The sequence below is a fragment of the Petaurus breviceps genome, unplaced genomic scaffold (genome assembly GCF_028583685.1).
Source record: "Petaurus breviceps papuanus isolate PSGF00001 unplaced genomic scaffold, PetGlider_PUasm1.0 90925, whole genome shotgun sequence".
NCBI classification, from domain to species: Eukaryota; Metazoa; Chordata; class Mammalia; order Diprotodontia; family Petauridae; genus Petaurus; species Petaurus breviceps.
Genome location: NW_027187380.1, coordinates 12,459,315 through 12,485,389, shown reverse-complemented (window position 1 = coordinate 12,485,389; position 26,075 = coordinate 12,459,315). Strand labels below are relative to the sequence as shown.

Below are 26,075 nucleotides of genomic sequence, written 5' to 3'. Positions count from 1 at the left end.
AGTTTACTCCAGGATTTTATACTGACATTTCTCTATATATACTTTCTTTTGGTGATGTCATTTGCTCCTGTGGGTTTACTTATCATCTCTTTACAGATAATTCCCAAATCTTCATATCTGGTCCTCTAATGAGCTCCAGTCCTGGATTGTAGAATACAGGGTAAGAGACTAAAGTGAAAGAATACTGTAAGGTAGAAAGGACCCAGCTTGTGAATGGCTTTATAAGTCAAACAGAGGATTTTATACTTGATCCCAAACAAAGGTAATAGGGAGCCATTGGAGGTTGAGTTGAGGAGTGAGATGACCACAACTGTCCTAGGAAGATCACTTTAGCTTCTCAGTGGAGGTGCACTCAAATGGGGAAAAACCTGAAGCCTGCTTCAGACCAAACAGAAAGAAGGTTGTCTGTCGCAGTAAGTTTCAGGAGAAATGTTGTGAAGATAGAATTGACAAGATTTGGATTGGGGGTGGGGTTTGAAAAATGAACCTTCAAAGAGGACACTGAAGCTTCAAACCTGGATTAATGAGACATGTCTAATAGGCAGGTGGAATTGAGAGACAGGAGGTTCGGGATGCTAGGTAAATAGGCCTGAGAATCACCTGCATAGAGATGCTCTTGATTCTCTTTCCTTTCTGCAACCAGTCACGTTGTGACAGTATATAAATGCATCCTCCCTTCCCTGAGATGCCTACTCCAGGTTGGTTTCTTCTCTTCCTGGTTAAACCTCATGACTCCTGTTCCTTTTGCTCATATCTTTCCCTCTAACTTCTTGAGTTAGGAATAATCTACTGTGATGTAGTAGAAAAGAGTCTTCTTTTTGAAGAAAAGAGAACAGAAAATCAACTGTAAAATAGTAAATGAACAAGGTGAAATCCCATCAAAACCAAAAGAAACAAAAAGAATAAGCAGAACATATTGTGCACAGTTATATGCCAACAAAACTGAGAGTACAAACAATATAGAGGAATACCTTCAAAAAATATAACATACCCAAACCGTTAGAAGATCAGATAGAGATATTAAATAACCTAATCTCAGAAAAGGAAATAGATCTAGCTGTAAGGAAACTACCAAAGTGGGGAGAAAAAAAAAACAACTTACGTGCTGATGAGTTTACAGTGAGAATTCTATCAAACTTTTAAAGAATGCTTAGTACTCATACTTAACAAATTATTCTCACATATTGAGAATGAAAGCACCCTACTAGAAGTGAGACAAATATAGTCTTCTAATATCTAAACTGGGGAAATATAAAACATAGGAAAAACAAAACAAAACTGTAAGCCAACATCATTACTGAACATTGACTCAAACTTTTAAATAAAATCCTGACGGATTAATGGAATTTATATTAGTAAATATAGGGATGAAGAGAGAGTGCTCATTCTCCTTACTGTAGTTGTAGAAATTGCTAGTGAGGGAAAAAGACAAGAAAAGGAAATTAAAGGGATAAAGATAGATAAAAATGATCTGGTACTGGTTAAAAGTGGAGAGAATGTAATAGATTAGACAGTGAGGAATCGGAAACAATTGTTCAGTCATGTTTGACTATTCATGACTCTATTTGGGGTTTACTTGGCAAAGATACTGGAGTGGTTTGTCATTTCCTTCCCCAATTCATTTTACAGATGAGGAAACTGAAGCAAAGTGACTTGTCTAGGATCACAAAACTAGTAATTGAGGTCACATTTTAAACTCATGAAGGTGAGTCTTCCTGAATTCAGGACTGGCAGCCACTTAGTGGCACTGGGTCTGAAAGGAGATGGTGGTTAGTATGGCAGTAGTTTGGTGGTGGCAGCATATACCAGGCTGCCTCTTTCTCATGTTGCCGTACTGCTCCATCAAAGCTTAACCCTGACAAGGACAGTATGGTAATCACCATTGACCTTGTGTTTAACCAGAGTTTTGCTGTTTCTCATTGTTTATTTTCTTTACATTATCGAAGCCATTTCATGTAGTGTTTGGTTCTACTTTCTTTTATCTACTTCATACAAGTCTTCTCATATTTCTCTAACTTATCTTGGTTTCACTTTAGCAGCTATATTCTTCATTTTCATCATTCTTCATGGCACAGTCAATTCATGACATTCATATACATTAATCAAGCCTTTTATTAAGCATTATTGTATTGCAAGGTACTAGGGATATAAACAAAAGTAAAATAATCCTTGCCCTCAGGGGACTTTCATTGAACATATACCATGGATGAACCTTCCCCCAATTGTTGAGCATATCTTTTGTTTTCAGCTTTTTGTAATCACAAATCACACGTTTTTGTACATATGAGTCTTTTTTGTTGTCCAAAATCTCCTTAGGTTATGTATGAGGTTATATATAACCTCAACAAAATAATAACTCTAACAACTTAAATGCTCTGTGGCCCCTCAAGTCTGCTTATGAAGTTTTTTTGTTTGTTTGGGGAAAGGGGATTCCATTGGGTCCCATTCCATATTCCTTTAATTGTGTTTTTGCCTTTCTTGCTCCAGGTTGAGGAATATCAGATGTGGGAACATAGGATTTAGAGCTGGAAAGGACCTTAGTAATCATTTATTCTAGCTCCAATATTTTATGCTTGAGGAAATTGCGGCCCAAAAAGATTAAATGACTTGGCTAAGGTAACAGATGTGGGATTTGAACTCAGGTCTTCTGACTAAAAGTCCAGTACCCTTTCCCATTATATCATACTGCCCCTCTGCTCTCATTCCTCACTTTGTGTTAAAGGCAGTGATTGAGCAAATGCTGTATGAGGAATGGAGAAAAAATTTTTTAGCTCAGCTGAAAAGAGAGTATGTGGTTAGGATTAATAGGAAATGAAGTTAATGAAAATGAAACATTTAAAAATGAGAGATAAGGAGACATTTGTTCTTTCCTTGTAGTCTCAGGCATTTGCTCTAATTGTCTTGGTGTTTGTCTACCTTCTGGATCAGTGGGCTTCCCAAAGTCAGTTTAGCTTGGCTTACTTTGTAGAGCTATGCAGTTCTTCCTTAAAGCCTTTCCTAGATATGAGGGTCTAAGAAGCAGAAAGGTGTCCTTAGAAGACTCTCCAGACCTTTTCCATTGTTCTAGAGGTAATTTTAAGAAGTGGTAATGGCTAACCTGGATCTGACCTTCCCATCTCTCAGCCTGCATGATTTTTCTGTTTTCCTTGCTGGTTGGGTTTTTGTGGCAGACATCTGGGTCTGCAACTATGTGGCTATGTGATACTTCTTTCACCTTGTCTCTACACAGAATTAAAGAGGAGTATTCAGCAAATATATATCTGCCATTTGTCATCTGTCTAATGCCTAGCATTATATTATTAATACCTAACATTTGCCTAGTATTATATTACTAATACCTAACATTTATGTAGTAGTGCTTCATTTTTTCCAAAGATGTCTTTCTAGATTGATTGTCTCATTGAGTACTTGCACCAAATTTGGTAGGTATAAGTTTTTTTTTTATATCTTTTTCGTAGATGCCCTATTTCATAGAGGAGAAACAATTTGACCAAGGTCACACTGTTGTGTCAGTCCCAGGTCTAGAAACCCTGTTTATTGACTTTTTCTGCTTTCCAGTATAGCACAGTGGACCCTGTAGGAGATGCACAAGGTAGACATTGTCATTTCTGTCAACTCTTTTAGGAGTTAAAAGTGTAGTTGGAGAGATGAAGCCATATGCTTTGAAATATATGAGCTACAAGTTGGCAAAAATGATTTAAAAAAAAAAGAATGTAATGGTCAGTGTTGGGAAGGTCAGGGAAAGCCAGATATATGAAAGAATTATTGGTGGAACCATGGGTTGGGAAAACCCAGTTCTGGAAAGCAGTTTGTAATTAGTGAAAGAACGGGACTGAAATACTCATACTTTTTGACTCTCAGAGATTCCACTAGATTTAGGTACATGCATGAAGAAGTCATTAGCAAAAAGAAAAGCTCCATATTCTCCAAATTATTGACGGTAGCACTTTTTTGTGGTGGCAAAGAACTGGAAACAAAGTACATTCTCATCGATTGGGGAATGGCTATGTTACTCTACAATAAGAATTGAAGAACATAATGACTTTAGAGAAGCATGAAAAGACTTAGATGAACTGATGCAAAGTAAAGTAAGCAGAGCCAAGAAAACAATATACACAATGATCTACAATATAAATGGAAAGAACAATAGCCAAAAAACAACAGAAACTGAATGTTGCAATATTACAAAGACCAAGGTTGGTCCCAAAGAAGAGCAGTTGGAAGACACCTCCCTCCCTTTGTGTGTAATATCACATATAATGTCTAGGGATTTTTTTTTAATGTGTTAATTAGTTTTGCTGAATTTTCCTCTCATCTCTCTCTTTTTAAAATCTCTTTGTTAAATTCACTTCAATAATTGCTTAATAAGTAACTACTATGTGCCAGGCATTGTGCTAAACAAAAAGAGGCCAAAAAATAGTCCTTGCCCTCAAGGAGCTTACTGTCTAATGGAGAATACAGTATGCAAACAAATGTATACACAGCAAACTATACAAAATAAATAGAAAATAATTAGAAGGTGAAAGTTTGAGGAGGAATTTAGAGGAATTAAGGAGGGCTAGTTATTAGGCATATCTCTTGGGGAGGAGAAGGGACTCAGGAAACAATGAAAACAAAAGATAACAATTAAAATCTATTTTTAAAAAAAGAAATGGGAGCCACTACAAGAGAACACAAACTCATGAACTGTGGGAGGGACCTCAGAGGTCATGTAGTCTAACCTCCTATCACGAGTAGGCTTCCCTTCTACAGTATCTCTGCCAGGCAAACATCTAACCTCTGCTTGGATACCTCTGATGAGAGGAAGCTCACTACTTATTTTGGAAGCTTGTTTCATTGTGAAACAGTTCTAAGACATTTTTCCCCTTTCGATTGACTCATTTATCCAAGTGTGAAACCTCTAAGTCACCTTTGGCTTCACCTTCTGCCTCACCCCACAACCTCCAAAGTCTTCTCAGCTTCATTCTCTTCTTTCCACTATTTTCCTTTAAGACCTTTCAACCTGAACTATCCCAGCTTCTGACATCTACTGACTGTAGGTCTCCCTTTTTAAAAAAATGAGAGAAAGTTAATTGACCTTCCTGGAGGTTCTTGACCAATTTTGTGTCTTATCATTTGGGCAGTCTGGTGAAACCTATGGGACCCCCTTCTCAGTCATGTTTTTAAATTCCTAAAATAAGATACATAGGATTACAAAGGAAACCACTTATATTGCAATACAGTTATCAGAATTTTAAGTTCACAAACACCAGGTTAAGAACCCCTGCTCTATTCCATTCTGTGTATTCCTGTTAGGTTAATCTTCCCAATGCAGAACACTGACCATAACATATACCTGTTCAAAAGACCTTCATTGGCTTCCCATTACCTACTCAGTAAAGTCCAGACTCTCCATGCTTCAGTCCATCCTTACCTTTTCTGGCTTCTCTCATTGGATCACAGGATTTAGAGCTAAAAGAGATTTTGAATATTTTCTATTCTAGCTCCCTCATTTTACAGAGGAGAAAAGAGGTCCAGAGAGGTTAAGGAATTTGCCCAATGTTACACAGGTAGCAGGGCCTAAAATTTGAATCTATGACACCCAAATCCAGAGCTCCTTCATTCTTCACCCCTCCCCGCCATTAACAAAAGCCTACTTTCTCTTCTACTGTACTCTTTCACAAAAGAAAATCTTAAAGACACTTGTAACAATTATACATCATCAAGTAATGCCAATTGTCATATGGATTGGCCATGTCCAAAAAGTCTGTTAAGTCCATCACCTATCTCTCTGTCAGGAGGTGGGTCATGTTTTATCTTGGGTCCTCTGACGTCATGGTTGGTGATCTCATTAATCAGGGTAAAAGTCTTTCAAAGTTGTCTTTACAATTTTTCTCTTATATAGATTGTTCTGGTTCTACTTGCTTTACTTCAGCCTTCCTCTGTTTCTTTGGAACCATTCCCTTCATCATTTCTTACAATATAATATTATTTCATTATGCTCACATACTGTAGTAATTTGTTCAGGTATTCCCCAACGGTTGGACATCCCATTAATTTTCCAATCTTGCCACAACAAAAAGAACTGCTATAAATATTTTTGTATACATGGGTCTTTTTTCCTCTTTCTTTGATCTCTTTGGGGGTAAAGACCTGGAGGTAGTTTAGGCAGGTATGTACCATGTACCAAAAGGTATATTCCTTTTTGTTGTTGTTGTTGTTGTGTGTTTATAGCAAGCATCCAATTCTCCATGACCCGATTTGGGGTTTTCTTGGCAAAGATTCTGGACTAGTTTGCCATTTCCTTCTCCAGGTCATTTTACAGATGAGGAAAGGGAGGCAAACAGGGTTAAGTGACTTGCCCAGGGTCACACAGCTGGTAAATGTCTTAAGGCTAGATTTGAACACATGTTCTCTTGATTCCAGGGCCAGTGCTCTAAGAGCCACTTAGCTGCCTCATATGTACTGTTTGGTAACTTTCTGGGTATAGTTCCAAATTGCTTTCCAGAATGGCTTTACCATTCACAGCTCCTCCAGCATTATATTAATGTACCTGTTTTTCCCACACTTCCTCCAACATTTGCAATTTTCCTTTTTCGTCAACTTTGCCCATCTGATGCATATCAGGTAGATTCTCGGTGTTTTAATTTGTATATTTCTAGTTATTATTGATTTTGTGCCATTTTTTTTAATGTAGCTATGGATAACTTAGATTTCTTCCTTAGAAAATAGTCCATTCCTATCCTTTCAGCAGTTGGGGAATGGCTCTTATTCTTAATAAGTGTCAATTCCTTCCATATCTTGCAAATGAAAACCATATCAGAAACTTACTACAAAGATCTTTTCCTCAGTTACCTGTTTCCTCCTAATTTTAGTGGCTAATACTTTTTCTAACACTCTATGCTGCTTCAGTTCTAGAAAAAGTGGAACACTGACCTTCCTGAATATAACCTGTTGCTTTTCTGCCTCCCAAGCCTTTTCTTATACTGGTCTTTCCATGTAGAATGCCCTTCCCTCCTAATCTCCATCTCTTCACTCTGCCAAGGCTTCTCTAGGGTCTTCCTCACCTGCTATTTCTTTGGAGTTTTCCTTATCTTTTTCCATCCTCTCTTCACTCCTTCCCCCTTCTTTCCCCTCCCCCCCATTACATTACACTTACATCATTTTTCTCATGGCAAGAACTGTATTTTCTCATGGCAAGAAAGAGATAGACATACCAAATAACCTGACTTGCTGGGGCAAAGGGGTCAGATATAATGCAAGTGATTGATGAGGCTAAAAGGGATATTAGAAGGCTGGTTGATGAGGACTTTGGGGGCCTGCCTGAGAATTTAGATTTGACCTGATTGATACCAGAAAGGAAGCTGTGGTTGGGGCTCCTGAGATTTGTTTAGGAAGCAGAGGGCAAACCTGGTCTGGTGGGTAGGAGTGTTAGAGGCATGAGCAGCAGTTATCTATCTATATGTCTTGGGAGAAGCTTCTGGGCCTGGCCTCACTCCCTGGGAAGAATGCAAATTATTTATGTGATGAGATTCCAAAAATCCCCTATCTACAAAGACCTAACCATAGGAGTCCCTCTGGTGGGGATGTTGAAGTGTATCAACTGCTAAAATAATTCCCATTTGGTTAATCAGCCATTTACTACTTTCTTTGAACCCTGAGTTTACTCTTGGAATTTGTTTATTCTTTGATACTTGTCCAGTCTATTTAAAATTATAGATGACTTTGTAAAGTACAAAACAGAGGTGAGATATTAAGTGTAAGACCCAAGGCTCTCAAAATGGGATCTTTAATTCTTGTTTTTTTTCCCTGCTCTTCAGTGGGACTCCTTAAGGGTAGGTTGGGCCCCAGAGAACAAAATGACACCTTTGTTGAACTTTTTTGTGTACTTTCTCTGGACTTCTGGGTTTCTGATTGAGTTTCACAGCCCACCTTTAATCTAATCACCCCTTTCCTTTAGACTGTGAATTCCTTAAGGGTTGGGCCTGTTTTTCTTTTTCTTTTTTCTTCCTTGCCCTTAGAGCAGTATCTGGTACCTACCAGATCAGATATAGAGGTTATTAAATAGAGCTTATTACATATAGATAGATATAGAGCTTATTAAAAGATATATATCTATATATAGCAGATATATATATATATATATGATATAGAGCTTATTAAAATCCTGCTGATTGATTTCCTGCCTTTACCAATATTCCTGGGGCACTGAGGCAACTGTAGTCAATTAGCAAGCAAGTTTAAAAAAAATAAATATATTTTTTTTAAGTTATGAACTTGACAAACACCAACATAACCTAAATACAAAGAAGAGAAAATGATTATATATGAAACTGCGAATCTTATATTAAATTCAACACAATTGTACTAACTGCTTTGCTTGTCTGGATCCCCTCATCAAGGGCCTTCAGCTCTCCTCTAGATTTTAAGAATATTTCATTGATGCTCTTACCTCTCCCCTCCTCTCTTTTGGCATCAATATCAGCCCCTTCCCACCCCTCCAAATATAAATAAATCACATGTGTAGTTGAGAAAACAAATCTACAGATTGGCTGGGTCTGGAAAAAACAACCCATGTCTCATTCTGTACCTCCGTCATCTATCAGCTAAGAGTTAGGAAGCATAAGTTATCATCAGTCTTACGGAGTTTATGACATTTATATGAGATTTCAGAATGCTGATCAGTCTCTTAGGTTTCTTTAGATCTGTGAATTTTGTAATTTATTATGGAGTGATAATAATCCATCACATTCATACTCTGTAATTTTTTCACCCATTGCCCAACTGGTGGGCATCCACTTTTCCAGTTCTTTGCTACAGCAAAAGTGCTGCTATGATTATTTTTGTGCATGTGAATCTTTATCCTATATCTTTGATCCACTGGTATTTTGGAGTCAAAATGTGTGCACAGTTTCCACCAATAATTGTCATTTTGGAGGGGGGGTCATCTTTGTAAATCTGATGATCGTGAGGTAGAACCTCTGAGCTGTTTTAATTTACATTTCTCTTATTAATCATTTGAAGAATTTTTTTTGGGAAATGACAAGGATTTTTTTTTTAAGTGACTGCTATGTTCCAAGATAACACCACCAGCAGCACACAAGAAAAAGAAAAAGGAAAAAAATTATATCCTTCCCCTTAGCTAGAATGTAGGGGGAAAAAAGCTCTGTGTTGATCTAGAAAGGTAGCAATTTCAGGAGAGCGCCTTCTTATCTCAGGAGCCTCAGGATTTCTTCTTTTTTTTTTCCTCAAGTTTTGTGTTTGTTTACTAAATTCATCCTGGGAATTTCCACTCAAATGAGCTGCCTGGGAATCCTGAGTCTTCTAAATGGAAGGGTGCATGGTTGAAGAGAAAAAGTATTGGATATGGAGTTGGGAGATCTGGGGTTAAATACCAGCTCAGTAGGTAATACTAGCTTCGTGACCTTGAGGAAGTCAAGGTTGACCTCAGTGTCCTTATGTAGAAAGTGAGGTGGTGGAACTAGTTTCCCCTAACATTATTAGATTGGGATGAAGGACTGGATTTCATTACTACAGAGAATTCCTAGGTAAGGAAACCTTCCCCACACCCAACAATTCTATTTTATAGTCTTAAAAAGGTGCTTGGAGCTCTCTGAGGTTAAGTAGCTGCCTCCCCCTACTCCCCAGCTCTAAATCAGCAATTTTTTGATCCTACATTGAAACTTGACCACTTAACACTGAAACCTACAATTGACATCTTGACCCAGAATGTAGGGAGGGCATCCATCACTGCTGAGCTTTCAAGTGCCAACCCCCCCATGGACCAGACTTGCTTCCTCCAAGTCTCAGAGATCAGTGGAAGATCTGTCCTGAGCCTTGCTCTCCAAGGTCCCTTTAAGTGAGCAGGCCTGATTTACAGCTGCAGGTCAACAAATACACAGACACACATTCTTTCCCAGGCTTCAGAAAGGAGAGAGGCTTTGAGTGACAGAGAACCATTTTCTGTTCCCTGGATGGCTGCTGATAGCAGCATGGTGGGGACCAGTCTCTGCTGCCTGGCATGCTGTTTGTTTTGAAAACCCCTGACGTGGCCGGTTCTATTCATTCATGGAGAAACACTGACCACCACCCACATTGGGATATATTCAGACTGGGTTTGATCCCCTGCCAGGATGGTAAGCAGTTTACTAATCCACCAGAACTTTATCTCCTCCCCCTGCCAATGCCTTTGACCGTAAAGTTGCTCTGTAAATGACCCATGACAGAGTTGGTGTCTTGGGGTTGATTTTTACCCAGTATCACCCAGCACCAGGTTCCACTGCTTTGGAGATGGAAACTAACTTTCAGATTCCTTGAAATGAAACAGAATCAGGAAAGGCAATCTTTACAACTCACCCAATCAAGATGAAGTTGAGTATGTTTAAAAGATTCAGGGTTAATGCTGACTGGATTAGGGGGCTGGTGGAGACTTGGACCAACTTGTACATATGTTGAAGGAAGCAGATGAACTTTTCTGTCCCACATTAAAGCATAGACATTAGGTATTCCCATAGCCCTTGAGTCTACTTATAGTTGTTATTGAGTTAATTGATCCTTCTTTGGGGGGGAGGGGAAGGGAGGCAGGAATCTGGAGCAACAATAATTTTTTTATATGGGTCTTCTAGGCGGTGTGTTCTTTGATTTATTCATCTTTCTAGTATTACTTAATGAATTGATTTTGGACCAGGGCCAGGCCCTACTTGACCTCAAGTCTCCCAGGGTTAAACCACTCTGGATCTTTGGGGTTCACATGACTTTCAGGATCTGCTGTCGCATCTCAGTAAAGACTTCTAACAGCCTGGAGTGCCCTAGTCTGGTACTCTGTACCCAACATTGGTCACTGCAGCTTTCCTAGACTTCCTGTGTCCCCACCCTGGGACTTTTTTTTTTTTAACCTCCATGTATTTTTCTGAGGAAAACCCATTCTTACTGCCTCTGGACATAGAACCCTGCAAGCTAAAAGTATCTTTGATCTATCTCTGGTCAAGGTTGTATGAGTGCTTACCTGGATTAGATCTGGCTTTGCTGGTGGTCCCCTTTCCTAACTCCCAGGTCCTAGAAGGGGGCACCCTGGCTATAATTTCTTGTGGGATTTCTGGACCATTATTTAATCTGGTGTGAATTTCAGGTTTTTGCTGGAGTAGGTATGGGACCTTGATAGTCTGTCTCCCATTCAGATATTTGTCTTGGACAGTAGTGCATAGGTCACTTGAGCTAGCCTACTCCTGGTTTTCCTGAAGCTTTCCTTTATTAAACCTTGACTGTTGAGGGAAACACTAAAACCTTCACTCCCCAGCCCTTTCCATGCCTCTCCTATGTTACTATATTATTTCTGCCTACTCCATCTTATCCATTACCATCCTATTCCTCTCCTCCCTCAGAACCCAAAGAAGTTCAGAGGACCTACTGGGACTTTGGACTAGTATTAATAAGATTTCAACTGTTTCTTACCCTCCAACTACTTCCACAGTTCAAAAGATTGATTTCATTAGTAATATTGGTCGCCTTCACAAAGTCAGTTCACAGCTCCTTTGTACCATAGGGGACAGTCTTTGAGGTGTTATTGAGGTTTTGTTATTTTTTTCCATTTTGTGAAAAAACATAGACTTGTGATCCTTAGACAATATGCCCGATCTGTCACTGGACCCATGGCTGAAGCTTTTAAGTTGATGCAGGACATGCTAGAGTTTATATGCCACTTGGCCCATCCTTAGGAAACAGGTTACCCTCTGCCCCCAAGCTGTGGCACTAGAGGAGGATGTAGACTTTGGAGAGATAGCCTGAGGCCTTAGCCACAGTATATACCATGGTTTCTATAGTTCCAAATGATTAACTAACAAATGGGCTTTTGGAATCCAGCCCACCTGTAAATTGGGCACTGACCTTAGGACTCTAAGCCAGCCTATGCCCTAGAAGGCCCCCAGCTAGTTATATTAAATATGACAATATTTACTATCCAGAAAGGAGGGGAAGTGATTGACTTACTAAATGCCTCCCCATGCAACACTCTATGCAAATATAACCTGTGTAAATATAAGCTGGTATTCAGTTTGCTTCCCAGTTTTCTATGAACTTATTCTTTGCATTTGAGTTTTAAAGGCTTGCTATCAGTGCTAATTTGAACATATTGAAAAGGCTTTATTTTGGCTAATATTGAGATGTCCATACTTACACGGGAGTGGGGAGAATTAGTGGCACAGATAATCCAAAAACAATGGCTTCTACTCCCAATTATATTAGGCTTTGGAATGCTTTGTATGATAAGAATTTTGGTAGTCCTGAGTGGTAGATTTCTTATTTCCTAGGTTTAGTTGGAAAGGGGATCTCAAAGATTATATAACCCAGGTTTTCTTACCTTATTTTGTCACCTGTATTTTAATATGATTGGTTTTTTTTATAAGCCTATGTTTTTAATACAAATAAGGAAATTGGAGCCCACAGACCTCATGACTTGACCAGGGTCACAGACGGAGTAAGAAACAGACTGGGGTTTGAACCCAGGCCCACTTTTTCACTGTACACAGTGGTCTCCAATTTTCTTCTGTTTCATTTGGGCTAATAGGAAAATGAGTTCCCATTTCCTAAACACATGGTAACTAAGCATTGGGCTGCTGCAGCCCAGAAATGCTAGCTAATGATGGAGGAAGCCCGCCCAGGATTCCAGCTCTGCCAAGTCTAATCTTAAAGAGCTAATTTTAGAAAGTTGCTTTGGGGCCAGGGGAAGGTAGGGGGAATAGACACAGTTGGAGAAGCACCCAGGGTTCCAAACATGGGTCACAAGCACTGAAATGGAATGTTTTCATTTTCCTTTGAATCCCAGAATGTTAGAGTGGAAAGGGGCCTGAGAGATCAGCTTGTTCAGAGAATTAAAGTGATTTTTTTTCCCAAGAGTGCACAGCTAGCAAAAGGGAGAGCTGGAACCTAGATGTCTCCTGGTTCCAAGTCTGATGATCTTCATGCTATACCATACCTCTGTAGTGGCTAACTCCATGCTCTCTCCTCCCCTCAGTAGTCAGTACCTCCACAGCAATTGTAGAAGTTCCCAAATAGGTTTAGCACCAGAATTAAGGTCTCAGGTTACCTCCCCCAAAGCCTACTTATGTGATGTCTACAATGTCTGCTCTAATGACACAACTGTTGCTGCAGGCATTGGTTGGCTGGAGAGATTTGACCTTTTCTCTGTTTTAAGTGGAATTTTCAGGGACATCCTTCCCTGAAATTAGAAATGACTATCAAGAAGGGGTGAGGGGGTTGACTATTTCAGGTATTGACAGTATTTTGACAGTATTTTCCTCTGCCTTCCCCATCCTTAATTCTTAGTAATTGGGCTTTTTTCTGCTCTCTGGGTCTGGGGAGGCAGAGAAGGGGGAAATAATAAAGTGATGAGGAAAGGACAATTCTGAAATAGCTCAGAACTCTGACCAAAGAAGCATAAGTAGTTGGTCATGACTTCAAAAGACTGATGATGAAACAAACACACCTCCCACTTCTTGGCATAGAACTAGAGATGCAGAATCAGACATGCCTTCTCGGTGGACTCCACTGTTGATTTGCTCTGCTCATATTTTTCTTTTTACTTTGCAGAGAGTGTTATTATTATATATCACATATATGATAACAATATATAGCATTTATATAATGCTTTAAGGTTTGCAAAGTGCTTTACAAATATTGTCTTCCTCATTTTAGTTCAAGTCTGGCCTTAAGCACTTACTAGCTGTGAGACCCTGGGCAAGTTAATCCCTCTTTGCCTCTGTTTTCTCATCTGTAAAATGAATTGGAGAAGAAAACAGCAAACCACTCCTGTTCTTTTCCAAGAAAACCCCAAATGGGGTCATGAAAAGTCAAGCACAACTGAACAACCACAGTTACAAATATTATCTCATTTTATCCTTACAACGACCCTGGGAGGTGGGTGGTGGTGTTATTATTAACACCACTCTTACAGATGAGGAAAGCTATATCTAAAAATGTTTGTCTTATTCTGTACCTTTAGTCCATCACCTTTTTTTTTTTTCTTTTTGGAGGGGGAAGGCAGGGCGATTGGGGTTAAGTGACTTGCCCAAGGTCACACTGCTAGTTTTGTGTTAAGTGTCTGAGGCTGGATTTGAACTGAGGTCCTCCTGACTCCAGGGCTGGTGCTCTCTATTCACTGCACCACCTAGCCGCCCCTGTCATCTTTTTATCAAGAGATGGAAAACATGATACTATTATCAGCCTTCTGGAGCTCTGATTGAAAGATTTAAGAGCTCTGATCAATGCAATGGCTAAACTTGTTTTCAAGATTGTTTGGAAGTCATGCATTTTATCATTTCTTACATCATGATAGTATCACATTATATTAATATACTCTAATTGGTTCAGCCTTTTCTTATATATCCCTTTTTTGACAGTTTTTGTTGTTGGATTTTCTTTTCCTTTTTGCTACAACAAAAACAGTTATTGTCCCTAGAAATATTGGTTTCTAGTTTCCTTTCTCTATTTTTACTCTCTGGCTTAGGTAATGGAACCATATTTGTCTCAATAGAAGGATTTAGGTGGGATCCCTCCTTTTCCTATTTTAATTTTTTTTTTTGAGAGGGGAAGCAAGGCAATTGGGCTTAAGAAATATCTGAGGACAGATTTGAACTCAGGTCTTCTTGACTCCAGGGCTGGTGCTCTATTCATTGAGCCACTTAGCTGCCATAATTTGCCTATTCTTGCAGTCCGTTTATATAATATTGGAAGCAATTATCAGGGTTCATTTGTAAATCCACCAGCTCAAGGTGCCCTATCCCCTCCTCAGGAATTCCTTTATGTTTTGTTCTTTTCTACTAAATGTCTTTTTTTCTTCTTATAAGAAAAAATGTTCTTAGTTTGCAAACCAAACTTTCATCCTTTGCCTTTTGGAATGTTTTACTCCAAAGTTTTCTCCCCTTTTGGAATATAATGTTACAAAGTTTTCTCTCATTTTTAGTCGTTGATGCTGACTTGTATGATCCTGATTGCTTTTCCTTGCTACTTGAATTCTTTCAGTCTAGTTGCTTGCAGTATATTGCCTTTGACCTGGAAGTACTGAATGAATGTTGATTATGCCATTCTCAATTTGGAGTTTATTTCCAAAGGATTCTTTCTGTATTCCCTTTGCCTCTGGCTCTAAGAGATCCAGGCTATTCTCTTGAAATATAGTATTCTGTATTTTTTTTTATTTGTTTGGTCATGGTTTTTAAGAAGTCTTATTCTTAAATTTTTTCTCCTTGGCCTGTTTTCCAGGTAGTTACTTTTGATGTCCTATATTTTCTTTTGGTTTGTGACTTTGTATTTGGCCCATGGTTTGATCACATCTATACTCGTGAATGAGTGGGTTAGACTGTCCTCCAGTACCTGATTTCCTATGTTTCTACTACTGCTTTTCCTTCCCTTGTACCATCTTTGTTGGCTCCCCAGTCAGGGTGCTAGGGTGTTCTAGCCTTTCTATAGCATCCTGTAGAGGAGACACTCCCCACCCCCACTTCCATCACTTTTGTGCAGTCTTGAGCTGGTTAAAAGTTGTTTCTTTTTGGATTTCTTGATCTTGATTCTTTTTCATACCCTTTTCTAGAGTCTCCACTAAACATATTTACCTATATTAAAGAAGGATCCGCTGAGAATAAGGTGGGGGGCGGTGTTAAGAGGGTGAATGGAGAGGAGAAGATAACTACTGTGGATTATAATAGACATAGAAAAAAAATCACTGAAAACTTTTTAATGTGCCAAAGGGGACACAAAGCATTGTTCATACTACCTTGTTGAACTTAATATGTGTATTTATTTAAAAGAAAACCACTGTACACAATAAATTTTGTTTCTTATATAATTTTTTTCTGTTCTTTGTATCTTGAAATATTTGTTGACAATAATTAAGTTTCCAGTTAAAGGAAAAGAAATTTAAGGAAACTACTGGGTTGTTACTCCCATCTGCCTCCTATGAGGAACCTAGGAAGTCTCCCTTTCTATGAAACTAAAGCCTTGTGGTTTTTCAGAAAACAAGTTAACAATTAACCTTCAGGCAGTGCTGGGCCATCTTGTTAGGCAGAGCTGTACCTATAAAGTCAGGTTAAATGGCTCCCTCCTCCAGCTTTTCCTGCTGCTGTCTTGGTTACAGGATAAGTTAGTTATCAAAAGTAATACAGAATGTTGGGAGCTGAACTCCAGATCTGAAGCAGGTGGTATCTGTGAGTATTTCTCAGTTGTTTTCCCAGGCTCGTTATCCAAAGCATTATAGCAAACCTTCTGTATGACAGAGGAGAGGAGGAATAGTTAAGATGTGGGTTAGTGGAGAGTGAGGCTGGAATTCTGAGTTATTCATCTGTAAAGTAAAAACCTGACGATGGTCCCCTGTGGCTATTACACCCTGAAATAATTATAACTGTGTCACTGTTGTAGGCTCTGCTATAGTACCATCTGAGAGACCCCAGGGGGTTGTTATCTTAGCTTTTTATCCGTGATCAGGAATATTTTGCCCCACTTCAAAGCCGGAATTTTGGGGTCTTTCTCTAGGTCATTGGTGGGACAGCTAGGAGCCAAGGAGGATGAGAAGGTTCTTGAGATCTGGACATGACCAGGCCCGGGAGCGAGTGAAACAGGATCTCTTTAAATTTAACAAGGTAAGTGAGTGGAATTGAGAGAAAAAGGGAGGTGAGTGGATGGGGGGTTGGTAATAGAAACAGGTTCTGGAGAGTGTTATCATATAGAAATAGCATATTTGCCTTTCAGTTGGATTTTCCTTTTTCATTCCTCAAGTGTGGAAGCTCTCAGCATTGCCTGAAATGTGCCCCATGGGTGTTGTATTTGGGGTATTTTCCTGCCTGGGGAGAAGGGTGAAATCATTGCGGGGCTGGGGGGGCAAGCATATTCCCATGATACCAGTTCAAGTTACTGCTGCTTTCATCTTATTGCTTTCTCCTCCTCCCTGCCCCCCACCCCCAGTTCCCCAAAAAGGAGTCTATAGAAATTCAAAAGGTTTATGTGGAAGGTTACTGAGTAGACTTCTAACTGTCCAATGGAGGAATGCCACCTTAATGACTTTTTTTTTTCTTGTAAAGGAAGAATAGACAAGGCTTGGCTATAATGTGCTCCCCTATCTTCCAACCTTCTAATTTCCCCAGGAGCCAAAGCCTGTTTATAACTTAAGACCTAGTGTAGATCCGGAATCAGAATCCCATGAAGCCTCTTCACCTAGACTGGTGTGTGGAGAGAGTACTCTCCCCATAAATAAGAGGAGGAGGCAGTTTATAAGTAGGAGTGGGTACCCCACAATTTGGGAGGTGTTGTGGCATAATTAGCCTGGTCTCTCCCACTTTGATCTAGGCCCTGGGCTTTTCAAGGACCTTCATTCTGTGAACTGCTCTGTTGTTCCAAGTAGATGAAATGCAAGAAGTACAGCTATTGAGGAATCCTGGGGCTTGCACAATCACCAGGGTGACTGCGGTGTTTTTGGTACAAATCCCTGGATCTGGACACCCCTGACCTTTCGAGGTGATGTTGTAGTAGCTTACTTTTTAAACTTATGGTTTAAACTCCCTTTGAAGGAGGGGCATTTCCTTTGAGGGCCCCAGCCCTCTAATACTATGGACTGACCCTTTCTCAGAATATTGTTACCTACATTCATATATTATTGGAGAAAATACTAGATTTCAGTTAGAAGATAGTGACAATAAGATGTAATTTTTTTTCCCCCTTCAACCCCCTGAAATCTGTCCACAGACTCCTTGTCCATGAATCCAGGTTTGAGGAACCCCTGGGTTTAGGACGAGTGAGGAGAAAATAATTTCTGTCCATGGACCCGCCCTTCTTTTTTTAAGTCCCCAGTGGTAACAGTTGTAAAGCCTCTTTCACTGCTAGCCTTTGTTGGGGTAGCCAGTCTTAGCAAAGGTTTATAAAGCGCTTGACTTTTCATTTGATTCTCACCACAACTTTAGTGAGGTAATTGCTATCATTATCCCCATTTTACTGATAAGGAAATCTGAGGCTGGCCCTCAGATTTCCTGTGACTGCCTCACTTAGCTCCTTGTGAAATTTTCAAAGAGAAAACTCCTTGAGGGCAGGAACTCTTATTTTGTTGTTATTATTGTTGTTCGTTTTTGTCTTTTCTTTCTCCACTTGAGGTTGGTAGGTGTCTGAGGCTAGATTGGGACCCAGTACTGCCCAACTTCCATACTACGCTGGTGCTAGCCAGTACTTTATACTTAATATATGTAGAGACAGAGAGTAATGATCCTTGGGAACTTGTTGGAAGTAAAAGGAATTCAGAATATTTGCTGGGATTGAGTAGTAGTGGAGGGCAGTACAATTCTACCCTACGTTAGGCAATTCTTAGGCAAAGCCCTTCTGTACCTTTATCCTGGAGAGGCAGTGTAATGTAGGGAGAAGAGAATTAGATTTGGAGATCCAGATTCAAGTATTGCCTGTCATTTTTCCTACCTGTGACTTAAGGTGGGTAATTTTACCTCAGGGGCCTGATTCCTAAAGCTAGGAAGAAGTTGGACAGCATCAGGAATTCTTAAACTTTTTTTCCCCCCATTCCTCACCTGTTCATTATGAAAGGAAATAAATTCCACAGTTTATCATACATATACCCATAATAAATAAGTAAAATAAATATATATTCGTTTAAAAAAAACAACTTTATTCATCACCTAATACAGTATGGATTGGCACTGCCCTCTGGTTCCTTCTTTGGAGCTAGACTCCAGGAAGGGTGAGGTCTGTTGTGAGGTCTGTTCTATTCTCTGTAGAAGTACCACAGTTTGAAAAGAGTTCCATCTGGGAGGGTGAGAGGGCTTGCATTTGACCAGACAGAAAATTCCTTGAAGGCAGGGGCTCTTTTGTTTTTAACTAGTGATTATTGGTTGATTGTGCAGTTTGTGTCTAGGTATTGGAATTGCCCTGGTAAGAAGCTATAACCTGTCTCCCAGAATATAGAAGAGAAACCAAACACAGAAACCAGCCAAACAGGCTTGGTAAAGAATAAGGCATTCTATCCCCAAGCACCCAGATCATGGCTGCTGGCAGAGCTCTCTGAGCCAGTTTCTGTAGCATAGGGAGGTTCCCCATCCCCCACCCTCCCTAGGGACCAGGGTTAGGTGGTCTTGAAAGCTGCCTGGTATAGTAAAGAGCCTCTAAGCTTTCTTTTCTCTTTAATACTGGCTCTTCTGGGTGGGTGGTGGGGATTTCTCTTGGCAGAGAGATAACCCAAGTATGGACTACACCAGTCTCCTCTTTTTTCTTGTTCAGTCATTTTTCAGTCATGTCTGACACTTCTTGACCCCATTTGGGGTTTTTCTTGGCAGAGATACTTACTGAAGTGATTTGCCATTTCCTTCTGCAGCTCATTTTACAGATGAGGAAACTGAGACCAACAGGGTTAAGTGACTTGCCCAGCTAGGAAGTGTCTGAGGCGGGATTTAAGCTCAGGTCTTCCCAACTCCAGTATACACTTGGCCATCTAGCTGTCCCCAGTTCTCTCTCTGGTCCCCTGTCATTAGAATGTGAGGTCCTTCAAGGGCAGGGGTGATCTTCTGTCATTCTTCCTGCCCCTAGCACTTAGTGTAGTGCCTGGCATGTAGTAGGTACTTAATAAATGTTTATTGACTGACCAACTTGAATCTTTACTTTAAAAAAAATCCTACAACTCTGAAATTCCCATAGTACTGTTTCTATCCCCTCTTGTCAGACACGACTGAGCAACAAATTATGTACCAGAAACTGTGCTAAGTGCTTTACAGTGACCTCATTTGATCCTCACAACAACAACAGGAGGTAGATGGCATTATCATTCCCATTTTACAGATGAGGAAACGGAGGCAAGCAGAAGTTAAATGACTTGCCCAGCTAGGGAGTGTCTGAGGCAGGATTTGAACTTAGTTCTTCCTGACTCCAGGCCCTGCTCTCTGCCCCAATATTAGGCTCAATGAATAAAAGCATGTTATAGTACAGTGAGGAAGATTTAGGTTCAGATTTTGCCTCTGATACTGTGTTACCATGAATAGTTTTCTTGACCTCTCCAATTCAATTCAGCAAGGATTTCTTGAACCTATCTTAGATGCTCAGCATTAAGGTTGGTTGGGAAAAGCCTCTTGCAGAAGGTAGGATGTGGCTTGGGATTTCGAAGAAGCCAGGTAAGTCAGGAGTCAGGGATGAGGAGGGAAGAATTTTCCAGGCATAGGGAGCAACCAGGGAAAATGCAGAGTCTGGAAATGGAGTGTCTTATGTGATGAATAGGCAGGAGACCAGTGTCAATGGATCACAGAGTAGTGAAGTGAATAAAGAGGTAAGAAGAGTAGAAAAACAGGAAGGGACCAGGTTATGAAGTCTTTTAAAAGCCAACAGAGTATTATATCTTTGATTCTGGAGGTGATAGAGGGCACATTGAAATTTATTGAATAGAAGAATGATATAATCAGACAGGTGCTGTGGGAAGATCAGTTTGGAAGCTGAGTGGAGGGACGGACTGAAGTGAGGAGAACCAGATGAAGCTGTTTCTGCCCTGAGGGAGTATACATTCTCATGGGGGAGGGGGACACCTCACAAAATTCACCAAGTGTATTTAAATATGAAATATATGAAGTAATTTCTGGAAAGGACAAAGGTTTAATAAGAAGAACAGTTAACAGGAGAATGAGGATTGCAGAAAATGTGTGTGACATGAGGGTTGAACAGAGTGGTAGGAGAGATGAGACCAACATGGGAGAGTATGAAGGAGTCCAGAGAGTGGTGGCCACAGAAGATAGTTTTAGGGCAGTAGATTGCTGCTATGAAAGGCATGCATGACAGTGTTGATTTGGGTGTCAGTTCTTAGGTAAATGATGGAAAATGGGGATGGGGTACTCAAGGCGCAGAGGGGCACAACTAGTTTTGCCCAATCCAGATCAGTGCCGGGATAAGTGGAGTCTTAGCACCTGGCTGGCTATAGGGGATAAAGCAAAAGGGGTTTTTTTTGGCCTTTTTTTTTTTTGAGGGCAGTTGGGGTTAAGTGACTTGCCCAAGGTCACATAGCTAGTAAGTGTTAAGTGTCTGGGCCGCATTTGAACTCAGGTCCTCCTGACTCCAGGGCCAGTGCTCTATTCACTACACCACCTAGCTGCCCTTAAAGCAAAACTTTTGCAAACCTTAAAGTCCTATAATAAATTTCAGTTATTATTAGTAAATAAACTCTGTTTCCTATGACATAGCTGAGGGATTTTGTTGTAGACATAATAATATAGATGTTATATATTGATAATGTAGATATTATATCCATATATTGTAATAACATATATAGCATAGATGTGTTATCTGTGTATTATAATAATATAATATGATGATGATGATAATAATTTGAGTGGCAGGTGATGAAATGAATTAGAGCCGGGAAGACTTTAACTAACTGTGTGATCCTTAGCAAATCACTTAACCTTCAGGGCTCTAGGTGACTCTCTAAGACTAGAAATTGTGGGTGTTGACCTACTTTGAAGGAAATTCCCTTGTCCCTTGGAGTTCCCTCTGCCAATGAAATAAATCACAGGTTCAGCCTCTACCCCTATCCCTTAATAATAACTTTTATTTCCTTGTTGACTTGTACTTTACAACATTTTCACATCCATTATATCATTTAATCCTCGCCAAAGCCCCGTGAGGTTGGCAATACAGGTATTATTACCCCATTTTACAGATGAGAAAATGGAGGCTCAAAGAAACAAGTGATTTCCCCAAGGTAATACAAGTTAGTGAGAGAATTGGGACAAGTCTTCTAATTCCAAGTTCAATGCATTCTCCCCTGTCCCAGCCCCCCAGAGACTTGGCAGTCTTCCAGTTTCCTCATATCATCAAAAAGCCTTTATTAAATACTTCTGCGTGTAGTCATACGCTGGTCGTTTTATAGGCCAAGCTATAGTCCTTCAGTCCTTGCCTTCTAGGAGTATAAAGTTATCTACCATCTGAACTGTAATGGGTCAAATTGCTCTTCTCTCCCCATTCTTCCCACAGGGAAATGTGGTGTTTCCTCTTCTTCCTGCCCCCCTCCCCCCCCCCCCAGGTCTACTGAATAACTCCTACTTATTGCTCAGTGAACCTGTGATCTCATTGATACAAGTGTTCTCTCCAGTTACGCAGTCCATCTGTACCTAACTGGTCACTACCTTCATAAGTATCTATTGGGGACCCACCGAACATTTCTATAGCATTGTAAGGCTAAACAAAGTGGTTTCCTTAGAACAACCCTATGGGATGCATTGTTCAAGTATCCCCATTTTTCAAACTAGGAAACTTTTAAATACTTTTTTTAAAAATACTTTTACACTAATAGTGGAATTGGCATTTGAGGTTCCTGCCTGCCATGTCCATTATTTCCTGCACTGCCCAGGGAGAGAACAGTAGTAACAGTGGGGTTCTTCCTGAGGATGTACCCGGTCCGTTTTAGAGAAGCTGTTCTCTCCCTATTACCAAGAACTGTCCTCTTGACAGACTCAAATCACAGGTTTATCTAGGAAGTCATGAAGGCTCTGTATTGTCACAAGCATTAGATTCAGAGATAGTAACTGTGATTGTGGACAAAATTTAACCTTGGGAAGCCTCAGTGTTCCCAGCTCTAAAATGGGTATGATAACTGTCCTACCTGCCTTCCAGGGTTATTGAGAAAATCAAATAAGAGAAGATGTGTAAAACGCTTGATATCATAAAGCATTAAATATGAAGGTGTTACTGCTATTGAAGTCATAGGGCCAGACGCAACTTCCTTCCCCAAATTTCTCATCTTAACCAGCAGTTATAAATGGAATTTGGTACTTAAGGTCCAAATTTTTATCTTAGTATCTCTCTAGTCTAAAAAAGAGCCATAGTTACTCAGGCAAAAAGCATTTATTAAGCACCTGTTGGTGTTTGTTTCTTGTTGCTTCTTCCATCCTCTGTTTCTTTGTTGTTAGCTTGATTTATTTGCATCATCTTCTTACTTTAAAAATAAAATGGGCAGGGGGAGCCCTCTGGGAACCAGTGAGTGTAGAGAGGAATTCTTCTGAGGTCACCCCTAAAGTCAGAAGAACCGCCTCCCCGAGCTCTCCCTCCTGTGTCTGCCTAGCTCCCTTGGTGAAACTGAAAGCATGTCTGGACTGGCTGGGGCTGATAAGATGACAGGTGTACCTGCTTGTCATACAGTCTGTGCTGTTCCTATGCAATTGGTGGGAAGGCTTTGGGGCTTTTTTGTTCTGGCTTTGGGGCAAAAGCCCTGAAGGAGTTGGACCTGTCTCTGCTTACAGGGGGTTCAGTTTCTTTGTGGAGGGGCCTATCTACCCCACATGGGAGACTAGGAGATGACAACAGGAGAAAAGAGGAGCCAAGTTGCAACCAGCTTGGAACCTGATCTGAACCACACCCAGGACCAGAGAAAGAAAACCTCAGCTCTCCAAACCAGGCTCATCCCCAGGAGGCCAGGCCCCTGGGCTGGGTTTCAGGCTCCTGCTTGCTGTTCCCTTCCAACCTTTGAAAAGAAGCTCTCAAATCATCATAGTAATAGGTACTCATATTTTGCACAGTATGTCACAGTTACAGGGCACACACCCTGGGAGGTATTGTGAGTATTGGCACAGTGCATAGACTAATTGGTTTCCCTGCCTCCAGCCTTTCCCATAACCAGTTTCCTCCAAGACTAGTAGATCAATTGATTCCTAAATTCACAGGTCCATCCATATTCTTCCTTTGCTTAGAAATTTCGTTGATTGCTCAATGCCTCCAGAATAAGATACAAAACTCTTCTGCCCTTTAAAACCCTTCATAACCCTGTGTATAGGCATGTAGGTGACACATTGGATAGAGTTTGGGGCTTGGACTCACGAAGACTTCGAATCCTGCCTCGTACACTTCCTAGCTATGTAACATGGGGCAGTCATACCTAACCTGTCTGCCTCAGTTTCCTTATCTGTAAAATGAAGATAATGGTAGCACTCACCTCCCAAGTTTTTTATGAGGACCAAATGCAGTAACATATGTATAAGTCTGTATAAAGTTTTGTCATTATCATTCCTAGTTTATAAATGAGAAATTTTAGGCACAGAAAGTAACTTGCCTCTGGTCACTCAGCTAGCAAACAAGTGATGAAGCCAATACAGGGACCTTTGTCTTGCTCCAAATCTCATTGCTTCTACTGTGCTATACTCCTCATATGCCCTGTCCCCTCAGAGGCACAGGCGCAGGTTTGGAGATACAGCCATTTTAACAGGATGGAGACATATCTGGTTCCTGATAAGCTAAGATGGATTTGGGGGGCCATGGTAGCCTCCTGTGGAGGAGAATGAAACAGTACTTTCTCTAGAAAGGGGGTGACATTGTAGTCTGGTTCCTACTTTGAATCAGGTCTCTGGTTTCCTAACCCCCTATGGACAAAGAGTCCGTTGTTCTGCCTTCCCTAAAGGTTACCTGTGCCAAGTAGCAGGATGGGGTCTATTTCTAGCTATGAAATGGGAGTACTGTACTCTTTTTCATCCTGTCTTCAATATACTATCTCCTCCTAAGTCAGCTGTTTTTCATGGAATAGCTGCTTCCCACAAGGATGTCCACCATCACCCCTCTTATTCAATCTGGTACTAGAAATATTAGCAGTAGCAATTAGAGAAGAAAAAGAAAACAAAGGAATCAAATTAGGCAAAGAAGAGACCAAGCTATCACTCTTTACAGATGATATGATGATATATTTAGAGAACCCTAGAGAATCAAGTAAAAAACTACTTGAGACAATAAATAAATTTGGCAAAGTTGCAAGATATAAAATAAACCCACATAAATCCTTGGCATTCCTGTATATTGCTAATGAAATTCAACAACAAGAGATAGAAAGATAAATCCCTTTTAAAGTTACTGTAGACATTATAAAATATTTGGGCATCTAACTGCCAAAACAAACCCAAGACCTATATGAACACAACTATAAAACACTTTTCACACAAATAAAGTCAGATCTAACTAATTGGAAAGACATCAATTGCTCGTGGCTGGGTCAAGCTAATATAATAAAAATGACAATTTTGCCTAAATTAAATTATACATTTAGTGCCATACCAATCAGTTTACCAAAAAACTACCTTATGGAGCTAGAAAAAATAGTAACAAAATTCATTTGGAAGAAAAAAAGGTCCAGAATATCAAGGGAATTAATGAAAAGAAATGCTAGGGATGGTGGACTAGCTATACCAGATTTTAATCTGTACTATAAAGCAACAGTCCTCAAAACTACTTGGTACTGGCTGAGGAATAGAGTAGTGGATCAATGGAATAGATTGGGTACACGAGACTCAGCAGTCAATGACTATAGTAATCTACTGTTTGATAAACCCAAAGACCCCAGTTTTGGGGATAAGAACTCACTATTTGACAAAAACTGCTGGGAAAAACTGGAATATAGTATGGCAGAAACTGGGCATAGACCATTATCTAATACCATATACCAAAATCAAGTCTAAATGGGTGCATGCTCTAGGTATAAAGGCTGATACTCTAAGCAATCTGGGAAAGCAAGGAATAGTTTACCTATCAGATTTGTGGAGAGGGCAAGACTTTATGACCAAACAAGAATTAGAAGGCATTATAAAATGCAATATGGATAATTTTGATTACATTAAATTGAAAAGCTTCTGTACAAACAAAGCCAATGTAACCAGGATTAGGAGGGAAGTAGAAAATTGGGAAAGAATTTTTACAACCTATGTTACTGATAAAAGACTCATTTCTAAAATATACAGAGAATTGAGTCAAATCTATAAGAATACAAGTCATTCCCCAACTGATCAATGGTCAAAGGATATGAACAGGCAGTTTACAGAGGAAGAAATTAAAGATATTTTTAAGCATATGAAAAAATGCTCTAAATCACTATTGATTAGAGAAATGCAAATCAAAACAACTCTGAGGTACCACATCTCACTGGTCAGATTGGCTAAGATGACAAAACAGGAAAACGACAAATACTGGAGAGAATGTGGACAAATTGGAACACTAATGCATTGCTGGTGGAGTTGTGAACTGATCCAGCCATTCTGGAATTATGCCCAAAGGGCTATAAATAATTTCATACCCTTTGACCTAGCAATACCACTTCTAGGGTTGTATCCCAA

The 26,075-nt window shown here is 40.0% G+C and overlaps 1 protein-coding gene across 9 annotated transcripts in view; it reads left to right on the top strand.

Moving 5' to 3' along the window:
- LLGL2 (LLGL scribble cell polarity complex component 2) overlaps positions 1-26,075 on the top strand; it is a 77,303-nt gene that overhangs the window by 10,117 nt on the left and 41,111 nt on the right. For 5 of the 9 annotated variants that reach the window (XM_069076427.1, XM_069076426.1, XM_069076423.1 and 2 more), the window contains exon 2: positions 16,498-16,604. The exons of 1 other annotated variant lie outside the window; for it this stretch is intronic. In XM_069076427.1, the coding sequence (XP_068932528.1) occupies positions 16,530-16,604 (75 nt within the window). In that variant the 5' untranslated portion in view covers positions 16,498-16,529. Of the gene's footprint in view, positions 1-16,031; positions 16,173-16,497; positions 16,605-17,307; positions 17,476-26,075 lie in introns of those variants that run through there. 3 more of the 9 variants (XM_069076430.1, XM_069076425.1, XM_069076431.1) reach the window with 3 other exon arrangements.